This window comes from Helicoverpa zea, chromosome 25, assembly GCF_022581195.2.
Source record: "Helicoverpa zea isolate HzStark_Cry1AcR chromosome 25, ilHelZeax1.1, whole genome shotgun sequence".
Taxonomy (NCBI): Eukaryota; Metazoa; Arthropoda; class Insecta; order Lepidoptera; family Noctuidae; genus Helicoverpa; species Helicoverpa zea.
In genome coordinates this window covers 1,353,391-1,376,831 of record NC_061476.1, presented here as the reverse complement: position 1 = coordinate 1,376,831, position 23,441 = coordinate 1,353,391, and the positions used below count along the sequence as shown (strand labels likewise).

The 23,441-nt window shown below is 37.0% G+C and overlaps 1 protein-coding gene across 1 annotated transcript in view; it reads right to left on the bottom strand.

Annotated features, from left to right (window-relative positions):
• The window catches only part of LOC124642798 (paired box protein Pax-5), a 61,243-nt gene that overhangs the window by 24,009 nt on the left and 13,793 nt on the right, over positions 1 to 23,441 (bottom strand). The window contains exon 3 of the mRNA XM_047181453.1: positions 8,202 to 8,367. Within this exon, the coding sequence (XP_047037409.1) occupies positions 8,202 to 8,367 (166 nt within the window). The remainder of the gene's footprint in view (positions 1 to 8,201; positions 8,368 to 23,441) is intronic.

The following is a 23,441-nucleotide window of genomic DNA, read 5'->3' as shown; positions in this document are numbered from 1 at the left end:
ACCCTATCTTTCCAGCGGGGGTTTTAAGAACCTATTATTTCTTCATCAGCTATAACCTCTTTCTTAATATAATAATCATCACCCTTTTTACTGTCCTACTATGTACATCAGACCGACTGAAAACTTTAATTGAAATCACGATTTTCTTTAAAAATATTTTCCCAACCATGGGGTCATTTAGTCTTCAGTGTGCGGGTACTCAAAAGCGTAATAATACAATTATATCGTGGTAATTCAACGCTTTTAATATTAACGCTATATATTAGTTTTTCTAGGCTTCATATATCACACATATTACAGCGTCAATCATTCAGTTTCCGTACAAGAGGTTCCTTAGCGTTATAACTCACACGCATCGCAGCGTGAGTTTACGCGTATGCGTGCGAGCACCGTGGCGACCTAGTACAATGCTTCGAATAACACTATTAGAAATATTTTTAGATTTGTGGAATACTGTTATTTATATTGCTAAGAGGAATGATAAAGCTAGTATTGTTGGAAAGGTTTTAGTATATTTACACCGAATTGTACACGGAAAATCACTAGGATATATAGGTAGGTACCTACTTTTGGAAAATGTATTAACAAAAAAGGTTCCATAACCAAAATAAATTTTAGTAAAGTAAACTCTATTATTCTCAAAAGAATGGAAATGTACGGAAATTCTTTACGACTCTTCTCTTCAATTTAAAACTGTGCAGTTGATCTTTGACACTTCTTAAGAATCTGCAACGTTTTTTTGTAAATAAAAACTTTCGACTTTTACCACGACAAAAATCTAAATAACAGCAACAATCTTACAAAAACCAGACTAACCTACATTTTCAACTATACCACTGTCCCTAATCTAGAACATTCTTTAAATCCCAGAACAAAATTGTACTACAACATTGTCATTAAGACAAAAATGAATTCCCTACGGGTTAAAAACAAAACATAGGGTTGGATTGCACGAGCGGGATAAATTGAAAAGCGAGTGTTCGGCGCGAGCCGATTGAGTGTCCCCCGGGAATAGAGATGGGCAGCCCGGGATTTATCGATCGATTTGTCGTTGAAAAATATGGTGATGTGTGAAAGTGCTTGTAAGGTGGTCTGATTGATTGAGACGGTTTGGGATAGTTGAATTAAATATGTTCCCTTTTATTTTTGGACATAATATGTTGCTCGATTTTCGATTAGAGGAAATATTTCGTTAACTGTAAAAAACAGCAGTAATGTTTCTTCAATGTAAAATGTGACTGTTATGTCAATTAAGGCACGGATGCATTTTTTAGTGTGCTAAAACATCGGAAAATCTATTTCTATTCTAACAGTCTATAGATTTTCTGCCAATCTAACAATATGTCACTTATATTTAACCCGAATGTAGTAAAGAACTATCTTAAAATCACAAGACCCACCGGGATTATGAAAAAATCCCGTGTCCCACAAAAATTTCCGCACCGCGCATCACTGCTCAGTTTTCAATTTAAATCGGACAATGGTCAGCTCGACTCCCGGCGCTCCATTCACATTATTGTCATTTATATCGATATGATATCGTCAAATCATCTGTACCTATTCGCTATTGTTGGGACAAACATTGCGGGATTTTATACATAATTGCAAATTAAATATAAATGGCAAATATTGTATTTTCGATTGTGATTTTGCTTTTTGAGAGTGGTCAATTGGTAGGTTTTTAAAGTGTAATGTTTTGTTTGCTTTGTTGGTTAAGTGACTGAAAACACAACTAAGTAGTAGTTAAGAAGTAAATTTTCCCTCTTATCAAATTTGAAGTCGATTCACTACTTACTGTATTATACTTTAAGGTGTGATCTTTAGCCTAGACAAATATGCGAGTTAAAAATGAAGAATTTTGTTCTTTTTCAATACAATTACAGTTACAAATAGTTGTCTGATTTACTCTCTGAGATATACTGTCATTGAACATCCTTGGCAGTCGTTACGGGTAGTCAGAAGCCAGTAAGTCTGACACCAGTCTAATCAAGGGGTATCGGGTTGCCCGGGTAACTGAGTTGAGGAGGTCAGATAGGCAGTCGCTTCTTGTAAAGCACTGGTACTCAGCTGAATCCGGTTAGACTGGAAGCCGACCCCAACATAGTTTGGGAAAAGGCTCGGAGGATGATGATGACTCTCTGAGATATAAAGGATGTAATAAATTGTATGTATGACTCATACTATTTCCAGTATTTTCTTCTGATGGCGCCAGATAACAAGCCTATATTTAACCAACTTACACCAAAACATAAACACTAGTTAAATAATACACCCATTATATTTAACTAAGCACGAATTAACTGGTACAGTTAACCGACAGGGCGTCGCTGTTTAACATCGGTTTACCACAAATGATGAGCATTTAACTCGACTGTTAAGTTGTTCAGTTAAAATAATTAGTTTTAACTGGAACTCTTTAACTTGATGGTTTTAATGATCGGTGAGATAGTTTCGGATTAGAAATGTGATTTAGAAGTTTTTATAGCAAAAAGTATATTTTAATATCGCGTTAAGTCTTCGTAAGAAATACATTACTGTTGTAGATTAGCTCTTTCTTATAGTTATCACATTAATTTTGAGAAATAATTGTTATGAAACTGAATGAATAAATCAGCTTTCCTTAGGTTTAAATCTATGAAACCCAAATCACTTTTACCCTTCACAGATGGAGTTAGAAAGAAATAAGGTAAACGCGGGTGAAGTCGTCATGCCCCAATAGTCGTCAATTAATCTAAAAACTTTTATTTATTATTTCTATTGAACTTAAAATGGCCAGGTTTATATGTCAACATATTGTTGATAATATATTGCACAATTGAAATTACAATACGGGGTTTTAACATTCATGGCGTCTGAGATATGTTATTCGAAAAGTGTGTGCCCTAACAAAATAGTTTTTTCGTGAAGTTCAGCTGTCAAAAGTGAAACTCAGCACGTGGTTTTGTGCTTTGATTTACATAACTCCAGTGGGGTCTGTGGTATGTTTCTTTGTTTAATTAGATAGTTAAGTTTATTTGCTAACGATGTAATATGCAATTTGTAATACTTTTAACATAGAAGATATATTTTTTTAATGTGACATCTATTGGTACTTTAAAACTCCTATTTGACCCAAAACCCGTCAATTTTAGAATTATTATGACGACTACTGGGACGTGCTCAAAAGTTGCACCTAAACTCGTCATAATGAGGATATTTTGTGTTTTACAGTACAAAATGCGAATAAATAGCTAATATCGGGACTTTTACAAAATTGTTATCTCTCTAGAACAAACATATTTAAGGTTTAGACTACATTTGTTGATAAAACTGCGTTTCTTTAAAGCTTTTTCTTAGGGGTACATTTTACTCTCCTGGTTCTAGATGCACGTACACAGTCATGTTATTCGATTCAATTAATATGTTTCTTAATGGTTAAATCCCCTGTTTCCTATAAGTATGCATTTTCTACGAGTGTTGTTTTTAGGTATATATTGGCCGCTGTAGGCCTCCGCCATTCGATTAAAGACACACGAGACAACTGCATGTCGTCACGCTTATTGTACCGCGTCTCCCTAACTTGCTTTAATAGCGCCTGTATAAAAATTATGTCATTCAACTAGTTTTGACGCAAAAAATATTAAAATCAGTTTTAAAACTAAGATGACGTAGCTTCCATCGCTGTCACTGCTTTGCTTGTCGTATTCGATATTGATGGGTAAAGAGTAATCTTATAGTTATCGGCACGAATCTTGAGCTCTGTCTGTCTGAAAACTAATACAGTGCATCAAAAAATTGTTCCTCATCGCTGTCACTGGGTAATGTACCCAAAAGGCTGGCAGAATTGCCATGTTGGATGGCAATGCTCAACCTCTGTGCGAAATAAAAGCCAGCCTTTGGGTCCCGTGAAGTGTCAACCAGGCGCTGGGAAATATCCTTGGCCAGAAGGCGGGCTCTCGGACCCCACGGCCCAAGAGTTTCAACCCCAAACGGCTTGAACATGTACTTGAATATAAGGTTACTATATTTGCGCCGCTTGAGGTTCTCTGCTTGTGCAGCGGCGGAGCCAGCACAACATGCAGTTCCGGGATGGGAGAGTTCCGGGAGATGGCGCAAGAGTGTCGATGCATGTCGCGTCCCACACTAAAGTCCTACCCAACTTCCACGGAAATAGCGTAATGCCGTCTGGTCTCTTGCCATTGTCGCGTACCAAGCCATTTGGTTCGAGTACGGCTGGTACGCCGACGGCAACAAGAGCGCGACGGATCACGTCGTTGATGTTAGCATGTCGTGGTATGCGGCACTGCGGCTGCACGACTTTCCAAGCATTTAAAGCCTCGGTCAGACATGGCACCTCAAAATTGACCAGTGTGATGGTCTCACAGACTTTCATATTTACAAAAATAATAAAGGGGGAAATATTAAAACTAAGTATCAAAAAAATCATCCGCATCGCTGTCAGCGGGGATCGTGCCCAAAAGGCTGGCTGCATTGCCACGCTGGATGGCAATGCATATCCTTTGGCCGAAGTATAGGCCAGCCTTTTGGTCACGAGTGGACTCCACATTTTCATGTCATTTATGCTGGCGTGTCGTGTCATGCGACCAGCACTTTTGCCACAGGAAAGACCATGGTGCCCAAGGCAGTCCACAGATTCGCCGCACTGACAGCGATGCGGAGCCCCAGTGGGAGCGCCGAGGCGTAGGCATGTAGCGAGCCGGAATGTTGTGTCACCCAGTATGGTCCCAACGCTGGGTGACGGCAGTGCGTGAAGCCATAGCCTGACTCCCACTCTCCCACAGCCAGTAGGCGGGATGGCTCAGCAGTATTGACAGATGTTTCAATTAGTCTCGTCAATCTGCAGAGCGGCTCGTCCCACTGTCTCTGGGAAGCCGGGTTGTCAGGGAAGGCTGTATTTGGGTAAGCCACTTTCCGGGCGTTCATACCATGCACCTCAGAATCGACCAGTGAAGGGGCTAAAATTTTGCTGGTCAACTCCTTAGTGCCGCAGACCGAGGATAGGAACGCCGGTAGACTTAAACTGGAAATTTGGCGGACGCCGAGGCCACCGAATCTGATCGGAAGGGTGGCTTCGCGCCCGTGTCGACGGCGCGCGTTGTTCCACGCGCTCCTCAAAGAGATGTCAGCAACCCCAGCGGGGCCCAGCAGGGCCAAGGCCTGCCGGGGCTGCGGGTTGTTCGAAAGAGATACCGCGGCCCTGGTACATAAAATGCCTATGACGGAACACGACGGTTTTTAGTCAGTAAGTGTCTGACACTCCCTCACCGCTGCTAACCCACAGCGGGAGGAGTCATTTGATGATTTTTGACGTCGTTAAAAAAAAAAGGGTGGCTTGAAGCCACGCTCGGTCGTCCAAGGCCAAATTAAAAAGAGATGATGGATAGTACGGATAATTTGGTCAATTCTGTCTAAAAGATGTGGCTGCTTCCATAAGGGAGAGGAGCGAAGGTTGTATATAAATTTTGGGAAAATACAATATTGGTTTTACAATTTAAATATTTTAATAGTAATAATTTTACTCGTGCTACATATGCACATGACTGCATGGTTATATGATTGATTACGAAATATAACATATATTTTATAGACTGATTTTGTGATTCCAAGCGTTTGATAGATAGGAATATAAATTAAAATGTAAATATGTATCTGTTTTATTGAATACCTGCTCTTCTAACAGATTATGACCTGCTATTCTAAATAGGGATTTGGTTTTCTATCTATCTACCTAATGTTTCAAAGGCACAAGTATGCTTAACTAAGTCAAGCACAAAAAAAATGTACATAACTTGAACTTTATGTTCAAGAACAGAGAGTTCACATTAGCATTAAAAGTTGACGAGTACTGGGAATATTTGACGAGTATCCGTACAAATCAGACGACTATTGGTACAAATCGCCCTTTTTTTACTTTTGCCTTAATAAGTACATAAACCCATGAAAATGATTAAAAAAACATTAATTACTTAGAATAACGAATAAATACTCTATCACGTCATGCAAAAATTTTCATTTTATATTGAATATTTTACACACAGTAGCGCTTCAAAGTCGGTGATTTCCGAAATCCGACGAGTATTGGTACGTTTACCTTACTTATTTACTTTTACAATTTCTGAAAGAATAAAATGCACTCAAAATCAAAAACTGAATTAGTTCTGCCCTGGTTAACAAAATGATCATAGTAACCGACTTCTCAAAAAGGAGGAGGTTCTGAGTTCATTACGTTTTTTTTAATATATATGAACAAGAATGCATCGTAGGCCTCGCCACCGTAGGTATATCTATTTTATTTAGGTAGATAATACATAGGTATCGGTATTAAATTCACCTTCACAAAAAGCCATATTCATTATTCGTACTAAATCAAAGTAAGTTCCGTCATAGTGACTCGAAGTTTTTTGTAACGGAATTATATTCATCAGATGCCTCGCTCGTTATAAATACACCAATTAGATGTGGTATAAAGATATACTGAGTGGTATGCTATTATTAGTATAATGGTTCCGTTTGTTATTTTTTTTAGTTTAGTATAATTGGCTGTTTTGCAGTGGTTCGGTGTTTGTTTTTAGTTTGAATTAGGTATAAGAAACTAGATTTGGCCTGTGATTTCAGTTGAATTTTGAGGTAACTTCTTCCCGCAATCGAATAAAATGACGCCTATGTATCTCTGTCGCTCGGATAGCATATATGTTTTGGCTAATTTCGCCACAATCAATTCAGCTGTGTTAGTGTGAAAGCGAAGCAAAAAATGAACAAACTCAATTTCATATTTATTTATTAGTAGGAACAGATATTAATTCAAAGAAAATAAGACTTTGATTAGGTATTTAGTTAGATAATGAAATAAGGGCCATTTTATTAAAATGTAATCTAATCTAACAGATAGGATATTGATTGATCAAATTACAAGCCCTGCCTGAATTCCGTTTTTATCTGTTTGTGTGGAAAAGAGTTAATACTTAGATATTTATAAACGTTATAAAAGCTCCATTATTTCTTACTAATAATTGATTTTAAATAATTATTCTTTTCAGAAAGTAAGACTTTGCAGTAACTAGAGTTAAAAAAATACGATTGCAAAAAATAAATATACAGCAATCTTACCAAAAATTGAAACCGTTTCACAAACCACCCAACGGAACCCCACCCCGACTAGTTACAGCAAGTCGAAACAAAAGAAAATGACATAAGCGCATTGTCTAGCCGCTAGGACCTGCGCACACGCCGAAGTTACCGCGCGGAACGGGGGCACGCACACATGGACAGTGGCGTGTATGTGAGTGAGTGTGTGTGTGTGGGTGGGGTTAATAAACGGTGTGGTTTAAGGATGGTAGAGATCGCTGTGTGGGTATGGGTTTTGGTGTTTTATTTTGGTTGAAATATGGGGCTTAGGTCTAGTTGGTTTAAGGCAAAATATTTTCAGATAGTGATTTCGGTAGCGATTATTTAGTTTTTTACTGAAATGTTAAATTAGAAAAGGGGTGGGTATTTTGCTATTTATACAAACTTGCAGAAAACGCTTAACAGTGACTTGGTCACTTTTTAATGAACAACATTTATGTGCTGTAATCTACATAAAGCTTATCGTAAATAAGTAATTTTTCACCAGAAATCGAATCTGCTTTTAACTAGCTGCTGACAGTAGTTTTCCTGCTTTCCTTAGGCATTATTTCGTCCAAATAAAAATCCAATGGCCTTCCTCAATAAATGGGCTATCAATATTAAACTTCTAGATAGATTTCTTACACTATCACTACTACCTACTCCGCTAAGCTTCCAGCACATACCTGGACAGTATCTTGGAGACGCAGTCGTGCGACACCCTCAGCTGTCGACTGATGTCACCCGGCCGGACTCCGGAGTGCGCTAGCTCGACAATCCTCTGCCTCACCACGTCAGGTAGGTAGCTACTTCCAGCACATACCTGGACAGTATCTTGGAGACACAGCCATGCGACACCCTCAGCTGTAGACTGATGTCACACGGCCTGACTCCGGAGTGCGCCAGCTCGACGATTCTCTGCCTCACCACGTCGGGTAAGTGGCTACTTCCAGCACATACCTGGACAGTATCTTGGAGACGCAGCCGTGCGACACCCTCAGCTGTCGACTGATGTCACACGGCCTGACTCCGGAGTGCGCCAGCTCGACGATTCTCTGCCTCACCACGTCGGGTAAGTGGCTACTTCCAGCACATACCTGGACAGTATCTTGGAGACGCAGCCGTGCGACACCCTCAGCTGTCGACTGATGTCACACGGCCTGACTCCGGAGTGCGCCAGCTCGACGATTCTCTGCCTCACCACGTCGGGTAAGGGACGGCCGTTCACGAAGACTCCTCCTAGTTGATTTACTCCGCCGTGGCCTGTGGGAGTAAAGAAAATATTAGTTCAACTAGTACAATTGAAGATAATTTGAGACCTGTGTGTGCTGAATTATTTATTCAGTATTTGCTATCACATTTCCAATAATATAATATAACGAGTGAACATAGGTGGAATATCTTAGGTAACAATTGCAGCTTAGTAATTTGGTCATATGTTTTGGGAATAATATTCAATCTAACTCTTAAGGACGCCAAGCTAAAATTAAAATATCTCATCGCACGTCTTTTGCCTAAACTTCATACTTTTTGAACTAAATACCTACCTACAAAAAAGTACATAATTGTCATTTCGTCTTGTGATAGAAAAACACTATTCTATCTAACCCGAATTATTTGCACTGCATCACACAGCCAAAACCTATCATTCTACCTTCAAAGAGCAAACAATACCAAACTACCACGAGCCATACCGTCAAATCTCCAACAAAGGAGTTACATTATTGATGAAGTTCCCCCGGCCGTGAACCGGGCATCGACGAGCTAGCCGGGTGTACCCGGGTGTACCCGGGCGTACCCGGGCGTATCCGGGTGTGGACCGATCGATGGTCGCGGCTCAGTGGTCTGATGTAACCGTTTCATGCTTAGTGGAGTTCTCGTGAGCTTGGTTTGGTTCAGGAGATGAATAAGTAAAGTTTGGGTTATTATAGTAAATAGTACTTTTTCAATGATTTTGATTTTATTTTATTGTTTATTTTTGTACTTAACTGTAAAATGTTTACGTCTGTCTAAGATTGCTCTGTGCCAATGATGTCATTTAGACTGGAAGTCCCTTTTATTTCGATCGGAAAAACGAGACACGATCTATTGTTTTAAGTTGTAGAAGATAGGTAAGTTACCTAATCTAAAGAGGTAGGTAAATGAAAATAGCTCTTTCAAAGTATGCTTTATTTCAAATGTCGAGCGTATCACCAAGAAACTGAGTATGGCCAAAACCTTGTCTGGATTGGATTGAGTTCTCTCGTCTTAGTTTTGTACAGTATTATATGTAGACATGCAGGCCAAATGGTGACTTTAATCAAAAATATTTTTTTTATGTATCAAAAAGACATAAAAAAAATATTTTTGATTAAAGTCACCATTTGGCCGCAATCTCACCTCATACCAAGCGATATTATGGCAGGTCTTTTTTACCTAAAAGTAACTAACATATTATCAAAAACTACACCACAAAAATACAGGTACGAAAAGAAAAACTACATACGAACAGTTTTTCCACCGAAAACACAGGACCTAACATCGCTTCTCATCTTACGTTACACTTTCACGGACCCCCCGACCCGGGTGGGGTGGGCACGAGGCGTGACGATCGATCCGACACGCCCCGCGGTCGATACCCGGGTATAACCGGCTGTTTTGTTTGATAACGTCGGTATTGTGATAAGGTTGGGGAGTAGTGTTTTTAGGGTTTTTATGAGGTGTTCGTTTTAAGATAATAGTATAGTATTGCTTTGTAACATCCTTGCTTAACAGGTGACTAGGTATATTCTGTTAGTCATTTCACCCGCGTCCCATGAGTAGGTACAAGGTTCTAAGCACATACATAACTGGCTATCAAACATTGAAATATTTTTTTAAATAGGTCCCTCAGATTAGTCTGTTCTGATACAGCCTTTTTATCGTCCCACTGCTTTGCCTTCTCTCACACGGAGAAGGATTGAGCGTTAAAATACCTAAACCAACTCAGATTAGGGCATTATAAAATAAACCAACTTTTCAGCTTTATAAGTACAGATTCAAATGATGTGAATATTGCACTGCAGATAACTTGACCAGAAACTATAACCTACGAAAGAACTCATTGAATATTTTGAATCTTCCAGTGGTTATGAAGACGATTACAAGCATTGTACCTATTTTCATAATCAGAAACCGAGCAATTTGACCTTCAACATAGGGTATACAATTTTCATGGAAAATATACCTATAGGCTAGCTTTAACCGTAAACCATGTTAACACAATTGTTTTTGTAAAACGATAAATAACTTGCAGCCGCGAAACGTTGCCAAAACCGGGTTATTTACTATCATCCGTTAGTAATTCCGTTATTTATTTGTTGTTTGTTTTGTCTACTGGTAGACTTAATCAATAAGTAAATTAAATAGGATAAGTTGTTAATTTTAATTCAACCTCATGCTCATGTTTTACGAATACCTAAGTAAAATATACATTTTATATTTTCGCTCAAATTCAGTCCGAATTCCTGTAAATAGGTTTTCGTTAGTGTGTATACTTTTCATAATTTTCCTCTAACTAGTTATTTACTTAATTCTATTTTATGAATGTTACTGCAACTTTCGGACATTGAAAATCCAAAAAGAAAAATTGCAAATATTGCAAGAAAATTGCGACAGGCTTACCTAGTTTAAGTGGCATTGTAAATAAGTTGTAATGCGAGCTATGTTTGAAGAATAAACGTTTTTATTATTATAGCCTAATCACAAAACTACCTATTATTTTCTTGACCGAAAATATCCTAATTCTATACTTAGTTTGTGTCATAAAATAAAACGCAAATAAGGCTGTATTTTAGGTAGTAATTAAGCGTAATAGCTAGCAAGATGGCCGCCCGGAAGCTGGGGACGAGACTGTACCGACAGATTGTAAAGATGATAAAAGTTATTTTTGGCTCGTCGTACCAGTGAGCTCAATCGTTATTGCAGGTAAAGCTAGGTGTTTCTGACAACAGAAACGTTGTAATGTAGATAAAGACGTAGGTTTAATTAAAAAATCAACTATTCTCTGAACAGACCACTGCTGTCTAAGGCAACAAATAAAGCAAATGTTACTTCGAAATCCATTTTTTTAAAATAATACTATAGGTGGCCATATAAGGTCATTAGAATAATTCATAATAAGTTAGTAAGAAAGGCGGCGAGGATCACTGATGTAAAATACATAAGAAAACATTTTTATTTTCCTTGCAAACCGTACTTTAATTTAGCTACAAACTATACGCTTATTCTCTCCAGGTGTCCAGCTGTCCCCCTCACAAAGATCTTACAGTCCCCAGAAATTATGGAACTGGGTCAACGAGGAACATTCTAAAAGGAGTGCTTTGCAAAGTTAAAACTATTTTTAGTTGAGAGAGTACTGAGTAGGTTTTATTTTAACACTACTTTAGTCTATTAACTACTAATGTCGCTATTTTACATGAAATTGGGTTTTGCCGGTGGTTCCGCCCATGAATCCCCTAGAATCCACTTCACGCACTCAGATAAAAAGTAGCCCATAGCTTTTCTCAATAAATGGGCTATCTCACACTGAAAGGTTTTTTAAATCGGACAGCTATTGTTTTATGAGAAATCATTAAATGACCCCTCCTGCTGTGGGTTAGCAGCGTCACCCATCTTGTTCCTTTCGAACAATCCCGAAGCTCAAATCGGACTGCTCCAAAGATTAGCTTTTTAAAGAAAACAAACTTCATATTTATATTATCACATGAGTACCTATGTATAGCAGGTATATCAGACAATACCAACTCAAGTACCTATTGCAAAACGCAAAACCAAACAACACTCGCTCAAAAACAAAATCCCATAAACTCTGACTTCCCATATTCACAGCTACCCATAACAACCCATAAACATGCACCCATAACATAAAACTGGACAGCGCATCCAATTTAGATGTAGGGGGAACATTTCCGTTCCCACTTCCGTTGGACGGACAATCTGATTTTCAAATAACTTTACTTGCACTGATTTAATTTGGAGTTTGATTATATGACTTGTGTTTATAATATATTAGAATTTAAAGTTGGTGAAAAGACAAAATAAAGGTGTCTTTTTAATCTTAAGACAGAGGATTGTCATTGAACATCTGTAGCAGTCGTTACGGATATTTAAAGCCGGTCAAGTCTACCAAGCGGTATTTTGTTACCTGGGTAACTGGGTAAAACACTTCTACCCAGCTGCATCCGGTTAGACTGGAAGCCGACATCAATATAGTTGGAAAAAGGCTAGTCAGATAATGATTAAGTTATATTAAGTTATATTGATAATGAGTAAGATTAAGTACCATGTCCACGATATCAGAAGTAGGTAACAATCATATGCAACAGACAGCAAATATTTTTCGAATTAGCCCTTATTCAATACATTGAATTTTCTTCACTAAAAAAATCTCCTACGTAGGAGGGTCCTACAAAAAAAAAGGTAAAGTTCCCCTCTTCAAAGGGCAAAGCACACAGAATTCCAATACACTATTATTACCGATAACTACACATACATACAAGTGCAAGGACGGCGGCGTTATGCGCCAGCGCACCCCCTCCGTTGCGAGCGTTCACGTCAGCGCATAGTGCCCTTTGTGGTATTGTAGTGAAGGTATGCAGTCAAGACTTTACTTTTTAGGAAAGAGGGGACGCATACGGATCGATCAAATAATTCAGGAAGAGTAAGTTGTACCTGTAGTTTTCGTTCTAGTAAAGTCCTATGCCACAGCGCCGCTACTTAGTCGATAGTTCGATCTGGCTTATCTAGTTCAATATAGAGATGATTGGTAGCGTTTACATTACAAAGATCTGGTATCCTGCCGGTATCAGACCAACTAAAAGTTCCATTGGATTCATGATTGTTTTTACAATAAACTGTCAACTATGCTACGTAACAAAAGAAGGGACCAACAATCGAAACTTGGCATAACCGACTTACAATTTTAGTAGCAATAGCCATAGATTGTAATGTATGAAATGCTAATAAAAGAGAATAGCAGAGACGTAAGTATGTTAAAGGCTTTGGGACATATTGTTACTCTGCATAATTTCTGTGTATAAACTCCAAATAATGACACACGTAGTCATACACATATTTTCAGTTTCGTATACATCAAACACAAATCTAAATAGTGTTAACTTGATGAGCCCTACCATTATGGTTCTGACCCTCAGGGTAGCATACAGGTGCAAGGACGATGGTCATGGTCGACCTCACCCCCTCGGAAACCCGTCACTTTTTATGCAGCATTAATTGTAATTAATAAACCTTTTTTCAACTGTGTGCAGGCATTTTATGAACTTTTCTAAAGGTATTTTGCCTTTGAAATTAGGTGTTCGTGCAATATTTTTGCAGTTTTAACCGTTTGTGTTCGTTACTGGGCTTCTTGTTGGTTCTAGAATGTTCGAATGAGTAACTGTGGTTCTGGAATGTATCTAATAAGTAGCGCAATTGAAGTCACAAGGATAGGTTTTTCAGTAAGTTGCATATACACCAGTCTCAAAAGCAGGAACGGCTTATTTACCTCTAGAATTAAGAATTTACTTCAATGAAAAGGTGAATAATGTTTCAGGTCTTTAGGATATAAACTTTTAAGTAGAAAAAAAGTGTTTCCATAATCTATTTTCAGTAAACTCTTTAATTCTGAAGGTATAGCAGTACGTCGACTCTATAAAATTCAGACAACAACTCGCATTTCACTTCGCTATTCACTCTCACTTCACATTCGGTTCAAAACGTTCTAAAAGTCATCTCATACTTTATCTGTCAAAATCTCGAGTTTAATTTAGTTCAAACTCGCAAACACGCTCGCAAGAGTAGCGCTAGTGTAGTAACTCACGGCGGATTCAGATGCGAAGTTTAGAGAGAAGAATCACACTGCGTGTTTCTAAGGCTGTAAATGACATTATTCTGAAGCTTGATTTATAGGTCAAAAAAAAACAGTACTACCCAAGATCTACTTCTAGATTTTTCCTCGCCTTTTAAATCACGTTATTAACAACCCAATTAATCCAATCCACGTTTTTTTGGATACCTAAACAAAAACCTATTTAAACGTCAGAGATACGATCATTCTGTCATAATTCCCAGCATTATCCTTATAACGCCGTAATATCTTATGGGATCCTATAAAACTAAATATGTATGGTTTGCGAACCGTGACGCAGTGGGTATCGTCCTTTGTTTCATGGGAATTCTATGGGAATGCGCCTTTTTATGTTAAAAACTCCCATCTGCTGAAATTATTTGACGGTTATGGGTTTTTTTTTGAGAGTAGAGGAAAATATGGTGATGTTTTCGGGTGTATGGGAATTTGATTATGTACAGTCAAAATAGTGGATACCTAAACTTATGTAGGTATTCTAACTTCTTATATTGAATAAATAGTTTTGAGGATTATAACACAGATTAAAATTATTGGTGAAATATGAAGAATATATATTTTCGAACTTTGGTCAAAGACATGAAATCCTATACCTACATATATTTATTGAACATGTTTAAGTTCCAATTGAGAATTTTAATTGTAAGCAGAGCTATTTTTGAATGTTGGTATTGAAATAAAACCTAACAATATCATTATGGTATGTAGGGTCCTCTTAAGTCAAAAATTATAATTTTGAGTCACCAAAATCGTGTTAGTAAAAGTACTCAGTTACACCTTAATTTTCCTAAAATCCTTATTTTCTTCAACAAAACATTCCCAAACAAAATTCAAATAATAAAGTTCCCGAGATAATAAGCGACAGAAGTGCGGTCAGACCGGAAGTGAGATTACCATGCGACGACCGGATGCGAGGCCGACGCCATTGTGTCCGCCATCTTGAATTAAACATAAAAAGCTTTTGATATTTTGTAATTTTTTTGTGATGGTAAATCAACGTGTTTTTTTTTAGAGGAAGGTAATGTTGGGGTGTAATTGTAATGTGTCCTGAAATGGTGTAATTGATTGATAATTTTACTATATTTCGTCGTAGATACTCAACTAGGCTTTTGTTAAGATAATGACTATTTAAAAATAGGCACAACATTTTACATTTATTTCGTAAAATATAAAACCTAACTTGTGAATCTATGAGACTGTTTAAAGTGTGCCTGTTTGTGCATTGATACAGACGGATTCTAATAAGCTTTTGTCACAAAATTTGTATTAAAGCAATACTTTTCCTGGAATAACTTAGTGTTTTCGCAGTAGTTAGTCTAAAAAGGCAAAGAAGAAAATAATATCACGTGGAGTGGAAAGTCCATGAAGATTTTTAATAGAAAAAAAGTACTTACTAAGTACCATATAGGTACCTACCATTCTAACAGGAAAATTAAGAAAAATATATCTATGTTAACACAACGAACGTTGTAAATGTACCAATCAGATCTATCGAAACACGAGATAATCATACTATTAACCAATCTCCTTCGTTACATTGTAAAAAACATACCAAAGCTGTTAACTTGAGCAACTGAAAAGGTGAATTTAGATAAAATTCTAGTTAGCTCCAACCTTGTGGTGTTACAAAATTTGCACATTGTTGCATCGGTTTAGATCTTTGATTAGGTAGAAACTTCATTTATTTTCAGGCGTCTTTCATATAGGTAAGTATCATTAATTTATTTTTACTAGTTAGACACGGTACTATTACAGTTTCACTCATAACCCTCAGGAAAACTCCGCAAGTAGGACCTCGGTAGCCTTCCTTATTAAATGGGCTATCTATATATCCTCCGAGCCTTTTTCCCAATCATGTTGGGCTCGGCTTCCAGTCTAACCGGATTCAGCTGAGTACCAGTGCTTTACAAGAAGCGACTGCCTATCTGACCTCCTCAACCCAGTTACCCGGGCAACCCGATACCCCTTGGTTAGACTGGTGTCAGACTTACTGGCTTCTGACTACCCGTAACGACTGCCAAGGATGTTTAATGACAGCCGGGACCTACAGTTTAACGTGCCATCCGAAACACAGCCAATGGTGTCTAAGATATACTTAGAAAGTACATACAAACTTAGAAAAGTTGCATTGGTACTTGCCTGTAATAAATGGGCTATCTAATAGGTACTGAAAGAATGTTTCAAATCGGTCTAGTCGTTTCTGATATTAGTGCATTCAAACGAAAAACTTTTCAGCTTTATTATATTAGTATTCATAGATTTACGTCCTTTGTCTACATTATTATGACCTGACACTACTGAAATAAGTATAAAATTTAGTTCCTACGTAAAAATGTAGTAGGTAGGTAGAGGAACTGGTCTATTTAAATTTGTGGTCACAGATTCGAAACTGCAACTAAAAAAATCGATGCAAACCAAAAGCCCACTCCAAGTAACGATGCAACACTATAATTTGCAATAAATATTAACAGTTTTACATAACCGGCAATAAAAAAATTATATGTTAATAACACATTCTAGGGCGACGCAACCCAACAAGTTGGTTACAGCAACCAACCAAACAGCCTTTCTAAAATCTCGACAATTACCAAGCACAACCAGTTTCAAAACGCAAAAGATCTACACGATATGTGCGTGAGCGCATCGCCGTCAACCAATCAGAGACGCGCGTTCTATGTGTGCGTTTACAATCGCGTACGCGTGTAGAATAGGCGTGTGTCATGTTTTCGATGTGTGCGTGAGTCTCATGTTACATGCAAGGCTTGTTCTACAGTTCTGTTGTTGGAATTTAGACTTTATGTCTTAAAGTTAAAGTTGTGGTGTCAGTTTTTTATGTGTTTTCAATATGTTGGTAAAGCAATGTCGTTCACTCTACATAAGTATGACTCCGTGATCTATGGACAGTTGAGTCATTTGCAGGAAGTTTGAAATTTGGTTGTTTTTTTGTACATGTGCCCTAATTTTATTGTTTGTATGTGACATCGTAATGGCCGGCGTGCTTTATGATTTGAATGTTTCCTGTATTTTAGTGTACGATGACGATTTTTTAAGTATTACTCGTTTTATTGTTCTTTTGGCTTAGACAGTCATTATTTTGGCGTCATATGTATAAAACTTGTCTAATTTTTGGTAGATTTCTTGTTTTGTTCTTCCTAGTGGTGCAATTCCTTTGTTAGGTATTTTTAGTAAGCTCATATTTATTTTTGATTTGGGGTTTTTGCCGAGATGCGATTGAAATTTTTGCTTAGTCATATATGTATGCTTACCTAACTGAGACATACATAACTATAGTAGCCGGATAATGTCAAAAACTATGTCCGGGTCTAAGCTACCTTCCCTCTAATTTTCAGCTTAATCGGTCCAGAGTTTACGCGTGATGGCGTGACCAATGGATATAGGGATTCATTTTTATTTATAGAAGAGAGAGTGTAGCTATTTAGTATGTGTGGAAAAATATTGCTTTATTCTCTTAATGTAAGCATCAAAATCATTGTCAACACACAGGTCCTATTCTATTTTTGGTTGATGGCAAAGATTCGTCGATGCCGATCAAAACGATTCTGCCAAAATCAGATGTGAGATAAGAAAGCAAATTGATACCTGGTGTACCTATATATATATATATCCACGACAGCAAGAAAGAAACCTTTAAAACGAGGAAGAAGAAGACAGCTTGTAATAAAAAACAGATAAAAATCTTCATTTATTTACTTAACATTTTTTGGGAAAGTCTAAACCAGCATTCGCTTTCGCTTCTTATTAAACTGTTTGTTATTAACAGCCAGTTTCTTCATCAAAAGTTAAAGCCAAAGTAAAAGTCAAAGTAATGTCTAAAGTAAAAGTAACGGTCAAATTCAATTTTTCTATTAGTTTTGCTGTCACTTTAGCCTTGAAAAAACGTATTTGACCGTTACTTTTACTTTAGACATTACTTTAACTTTAACTTTTGATGAAGAAACTGGCCGTAAGTAAATCTTATCTTTGTTGTACTTTATAACTTTCACGCTAACGTACAATGTTAGAAGGTATGTAACACATGTAACTTCACGGTTTGTGAATGTATTATGGTACCTATATGGTACCCCTGATTTTATGTGAAAGCTTCTAACATCATCATCATCATCATCATCCTCTTCTCTTGCCTTATTCCATCATTTTACTAGTTAGATCCTTTTCAGCCATAAGTATTGTCTTTATACAATCCAGCTATAGTCTCTTAGGTTGATCCGGTCCTATTAATCTATGCTCAAATGCTCAAATCATCTCTTCTATAAGTATTTCCTCCTATAGTCCTATATGTTTAATGTATTCTGTCTAGCTGTGTAATATGTGTCCCTTTTTTATTTTTATTGAGTTTAAAGTTACATTCGTTTGATGCCTCTATAATTCAAATTAGTGTATAATATCATCGTCTGCTTCTCTTTATATGGGTCCCAGACATGGAAAATTACCCTAAAATAATAAAAATAAAATGAAGTACGCTAGACTTTATGAAATTCGGAGCCTCAAATATATAAAGCTCACAGCCTCGTCTTTCGTCAGTGAAGTCAGATTGCTATTCGATTTACTTAACTTGCAATAAAAGAGTCTATCGCCAGTCTCCTTTGTTATTTTAGTGGCCTGTCTGTTGCAAAATTGAGTCTAGAGAAAATTATAACATTTAGCAATATTGTGGTTCACTATCATCGCATGAATTTTACCAATCGGTGCATGCAGAGATGGAATACCTATTGCAAAACATTGCGAGATGGGTCATAAAACCACTACATGAGTAATGATTTTGTGAGACAAAGTGGGTTGCAATCATTTTTGCAATGCAAAGATGAGTTGGAACTTTCAGGACTTTTTAATCAAAAAGTCTTTAAAAAACTGTCTGATAGACATTTTTATAGAATGCGTAAGTGTGGGTATTATAAACTAGGTCTGATATTAATACAGAAAAGCAATATATTTACATAAAACCATACGCCAATCTAATAAAAGGCTCGACGTCCAATTTGCTAGACGCGGTCAACACATGTAGCGAACGCGCCCGTACGCCTCACAATTAACGTAAACCGAACGCACCCACTCACACAGACACAACGCCCCACCCACTACCGCACCGACCAATCACAGCACACCATTCTCCAAAACGACCAATCAGATGCCTTCCCTCGCCCTCCGACGCGTTTGTACAACTCTCATTGGCGGGTTTTGTAACGATCTTTTTCGGAGGGAAAATTTTCGGGTGTTTTATGAAATCTCAGGGCTTTGCAGATGGTTGTTAGGTATTTTATGGCTGGGATTGAGTTTTTATGCGTTGTATTTATGATAATAATGTTATGGATGGTACCAGCGCTTTTGCATAATGACTAGATAACGTCGTTTGAGGGATTCGGGCGGTTCGTTTGTTTTAGGGATGCTTTTTTGAAAATGGAATGTGATTCCGTTTAAAGGGGAGTTTAGGGTGGTTATATAGACACCATTCCTACCTATAAGGTGCATATGATGTATTGGAACACTTGCTCCGCTCTGTATAGTAATAATGAGAAAATTACAAAAATAAATTAAAGACATAAGTACCTACCTAGTTCTTTGTGACTGAAAAGAAAACTTCACCAGATTTTGGTATTTCAAAAATTTCACAGAAATCCTCAGTCTTCTTAAAAATATTTGTGTATTTTTATCTAAATTTTAGCTTGAAGAAAATATTTCCTACTAAAGAGCTTTTTGTGCTAACAACGCATTTTAAGATTTACTACACTCTTTTCATTTATTTCTTAGTTCGAAGGTAAGTAATAGGTATTGTTACCTCTGTAGGTTTTCGATTTCTTCAAATATACATATTTATACAGGATTTGTAGTACCTATAGGTATATACCTAGGTATTGAAACAATGTAAAAAAACGTCGAATTGAATTAAATCCATAGGTAACGTTTCCAAATTATTCTTTTGGTCCATCAATCATTCGATACGGTATTCACAATTTGAATTTTAAATAAATTATTTAAGTGATCAACGTCAAAATATAACAGTTTAAGCTCTCCTAATAGAACCTTAATGTCCTTTACTAGCTATAAATAATTTGCATAATATAACTTACATGTGTAATATTCCATCATATTCTGGTTGTATCTGTAAGCGGCGGACAGATCGACTCCGCCGCCGGCCCTTAGCCCAAACAGGGCCGCAAAAGTGGCCTTACTCTGCCCCTCCAGTTTGAACACTTACGGCACAACACTAATCTTAATTTATTTCCAAAAAAACAACACTTTTGCGTCCAAAATCACACTTAAAACTAAATATATGCGGCAGCCATCTTGAAAGTTTTGAATTCGCAATTCGAATTTTCTCGCACGTCACTGGTTTCGTCTGTACCGATTTTTCATCACGAGTTTTTTAGTGTCTTATTTATTTTTTATTTCACTTTTTCACTCATTATTTTTATTACAATAGTGTTTATTTTAAGATGAAGTTAGAATTTTGGACTGAAATGAATTATTTTATTTAAATTGGTCTTGACTGCGCTTGTAATTAGACCATCTCAAAGGCCAACTAAAATCAACTAACTAAAACAGAGATCGTAACGTCTGATTGCTCTTCGCAGAATTAGAAAAATAATAAGAAAAAAACAACAAAAAAACCGGATAAAGTAAAAAAAAAATACCTATTTGTCGAAACTAGGTAAGTACTTGCTTAATTTCAATGCCCTAATGGTTTTCAAAAAACGATAAAAAATAACACCGTGAAAGCGGCATGGAATCGGCCGCTGTGATTGGTCAGTATTAACGATTCGTTTGGAGTAATTTTGCCGGTTTTTCGACGATTTGTACGATTTTCCGGTGTTTGATCACCACTTTTCCGGTTCAATTGAGGCAGGTGGGCAACTATGACAATGTTTTTCTCACGAGAAGCAAGATTTTTGATAAGTAAACGATTGTTAGAAGGAAGTAGCAATTAACGCGTATAGTCCGATTATTAGCCGTGTGCTCGGCGAAAGTCGATAATTTGGAAGTCTTTTTTGAAGATAATTTCTTGGTAAAGTTTATTTTTCTTTTCTTTCATTATTAGGGCTGTTGTTTTTTAGATAGGCTCTATTTAGGGTATGAATGCTTTCTAAAATGGGTCCATTTTGATTTTCACTTAAATTTTTGTTGTTTTTGCACATTTTTCTTTTGGAACCGTTTTATTTGTGTTTATCTATATTGCACCATTTGAAATCTCACTATCACTGATTAACACTCCAAAAAATGTACACACTTTAAACTTCTAGCCGAAACTTTTCAAAATCATGATAATTTACGAAAAAAAAATCACCGAATTCGTTAACATCTCGATTAAAACACGTCTCAATCGATTGCCGGACAATCGAGCACAGATAACTTAGTTCGATTTTGAGGTATATTTTACGGTTGACGGACATAATCGATCGATTGTGACAAGAGATCAGTTTTCTTGTTATGTTAGTCCGTGGGACTGTTTTGGTTTTGTCTTTTTTTTTATTTGATATTGTATGACGACATTGCTGAAGTCCAAAGTCTAAAATGATACTCATGTATTATATAATAGAACTTAGACACATATTGTATCATTTTGTTGTTGCTTTGTTGGTGTAGTTTCAAGCAATTGCATTCATTCCCTCTAACTCTTTGCTTTTTTAGTTGTTCCAAATGTAATTTAAATTGGAAAAACACACGTATCTAAACTACTAGCTTCAGTTGTCCAAATGCTTAGAAAGCCCTTGGGCGCTGAAATTATGTCTAACTTCAGTTATTTCTTTATGTATGACAATTTTTTTGCTCCTAGCATCGTATCGGCGGTTGTGTAGAGGTGATCATTCAACCAAGGAAAGTTAGCCAAACATGTAAAATAACCTAGAATTGAATAAACCTGACCTTGGTTCCTCACAAAGTCATCTACATACAGCTTTAGTTAAAAGCGGTCACTACGAAATAAAATAATTGAGAAAGGGCTACCTACTCCAGATAATGATGGTTGATTCCTTCTTTATTGTTCTTCTATCCATCGATGATATTTACGAAGAAACGTTTTCTATTTTAGTTTATTCTTCTCTCTACACAGCAAAGTTATTTTTGGCCTGTACCTATGTAAAGTATCTATGTTGTCTTTGGTGGTCATAGATCAACAAAGGGTGCATTACCCATGTCTATTTTATTTTTCGCAAATCAAATAGCGCATCAATATAAATTTATCACATCTTCTTATCAAAAACAAGAACAATTCGTGAAAAAGCGAGCATTTTGGGGAGTGTCTTTGTATATTTTTTATTTTCATCCTGGTTTGACAAATATTTTTTTTCTCCTTTACTTATTTTAGGCGACTGAATCCCAGGTTTATGCTATCTTCTCATTGTCCTGTATTAACATTTTGATCATGAAACACACAACTTAGCGTGTAAGTCGTGTAACATTCACACGGGGCGTGTTCGGTAATGCGATACCGTAGCTGCGGTGATACGGTGTCGGTATTACATGCCGTATTGTTTTACATAACTCGTTTGTTATGTATTTCTGTAGTTCTGTGTGTTTAGTTTAGTTTGGTATTATTGTATTTTTATGTAGGTAGGTACCTATGTTAAGGCATTGTTACGATTTTTTTTATTTTATCCGGCAGTGTCTTAAAATGCCTAGACCCGGTATTACTGTAAACTATAGACTTTTTTTATTATTTTGGTTTAGTAAGTCAAAATAACTTCTTTATTCACTGGTGTATTTTATAATATTTTTTCGCAGTCGTTAATTTTGCAAATAAAAAAGAAAATTGGCACATTTCTCGCACGCAAATTACAAGCACAATCACAAACCAAAAAAAAAATCCGTTATCCAACCTAAACATCACTTCACATTCCAAATTCAAACGAAAAAACCCGCGATCACAATGGCAAACCACTTCGTTCTATCATTGCAAAATTCAAATTTTCAAAAATGGAACGTCGATGACGTTTCAAATTCGCGCGTCACGGGTCGCGGGATAGCGTCACAACGGACCGCGTGGCTGTCGCGAGCACACTGCCGCGCCACGTGGCGGGATCATCCGAAATACGGCGCGAGAGGGTGAGATTTCGGCAGCCATCTTTGTTTGAATTTTTGGCGAAATTATTTTTTATTTGGTCGTTCATCTAAATGTCCCAAAATTTAATTAAAATATTCGCAAAAATTACCTAATATTTGGGAATGATTTGCAATCTGACCCAAAGATTTTCTTCAAATTAAATCTGATAGATCTATAAGATGTAAGAAGTACTTACTGTAATTTGTCTGTAACTTAGAGCTGGATAGTTTGGAGTTCGTGCTAATACCTAAACCTTTTCTCAGCTACTTAAGGCTCGGCATGCAATCTAACTGGACGCAGCTGTGGACTGGTGCCGTACATGGAGGGACTGCATATTTGACCTCCTCAACCTAGTTATTAGGGCAACATAAGATGCCCCTTGTTAAGATCTCGTTTAAA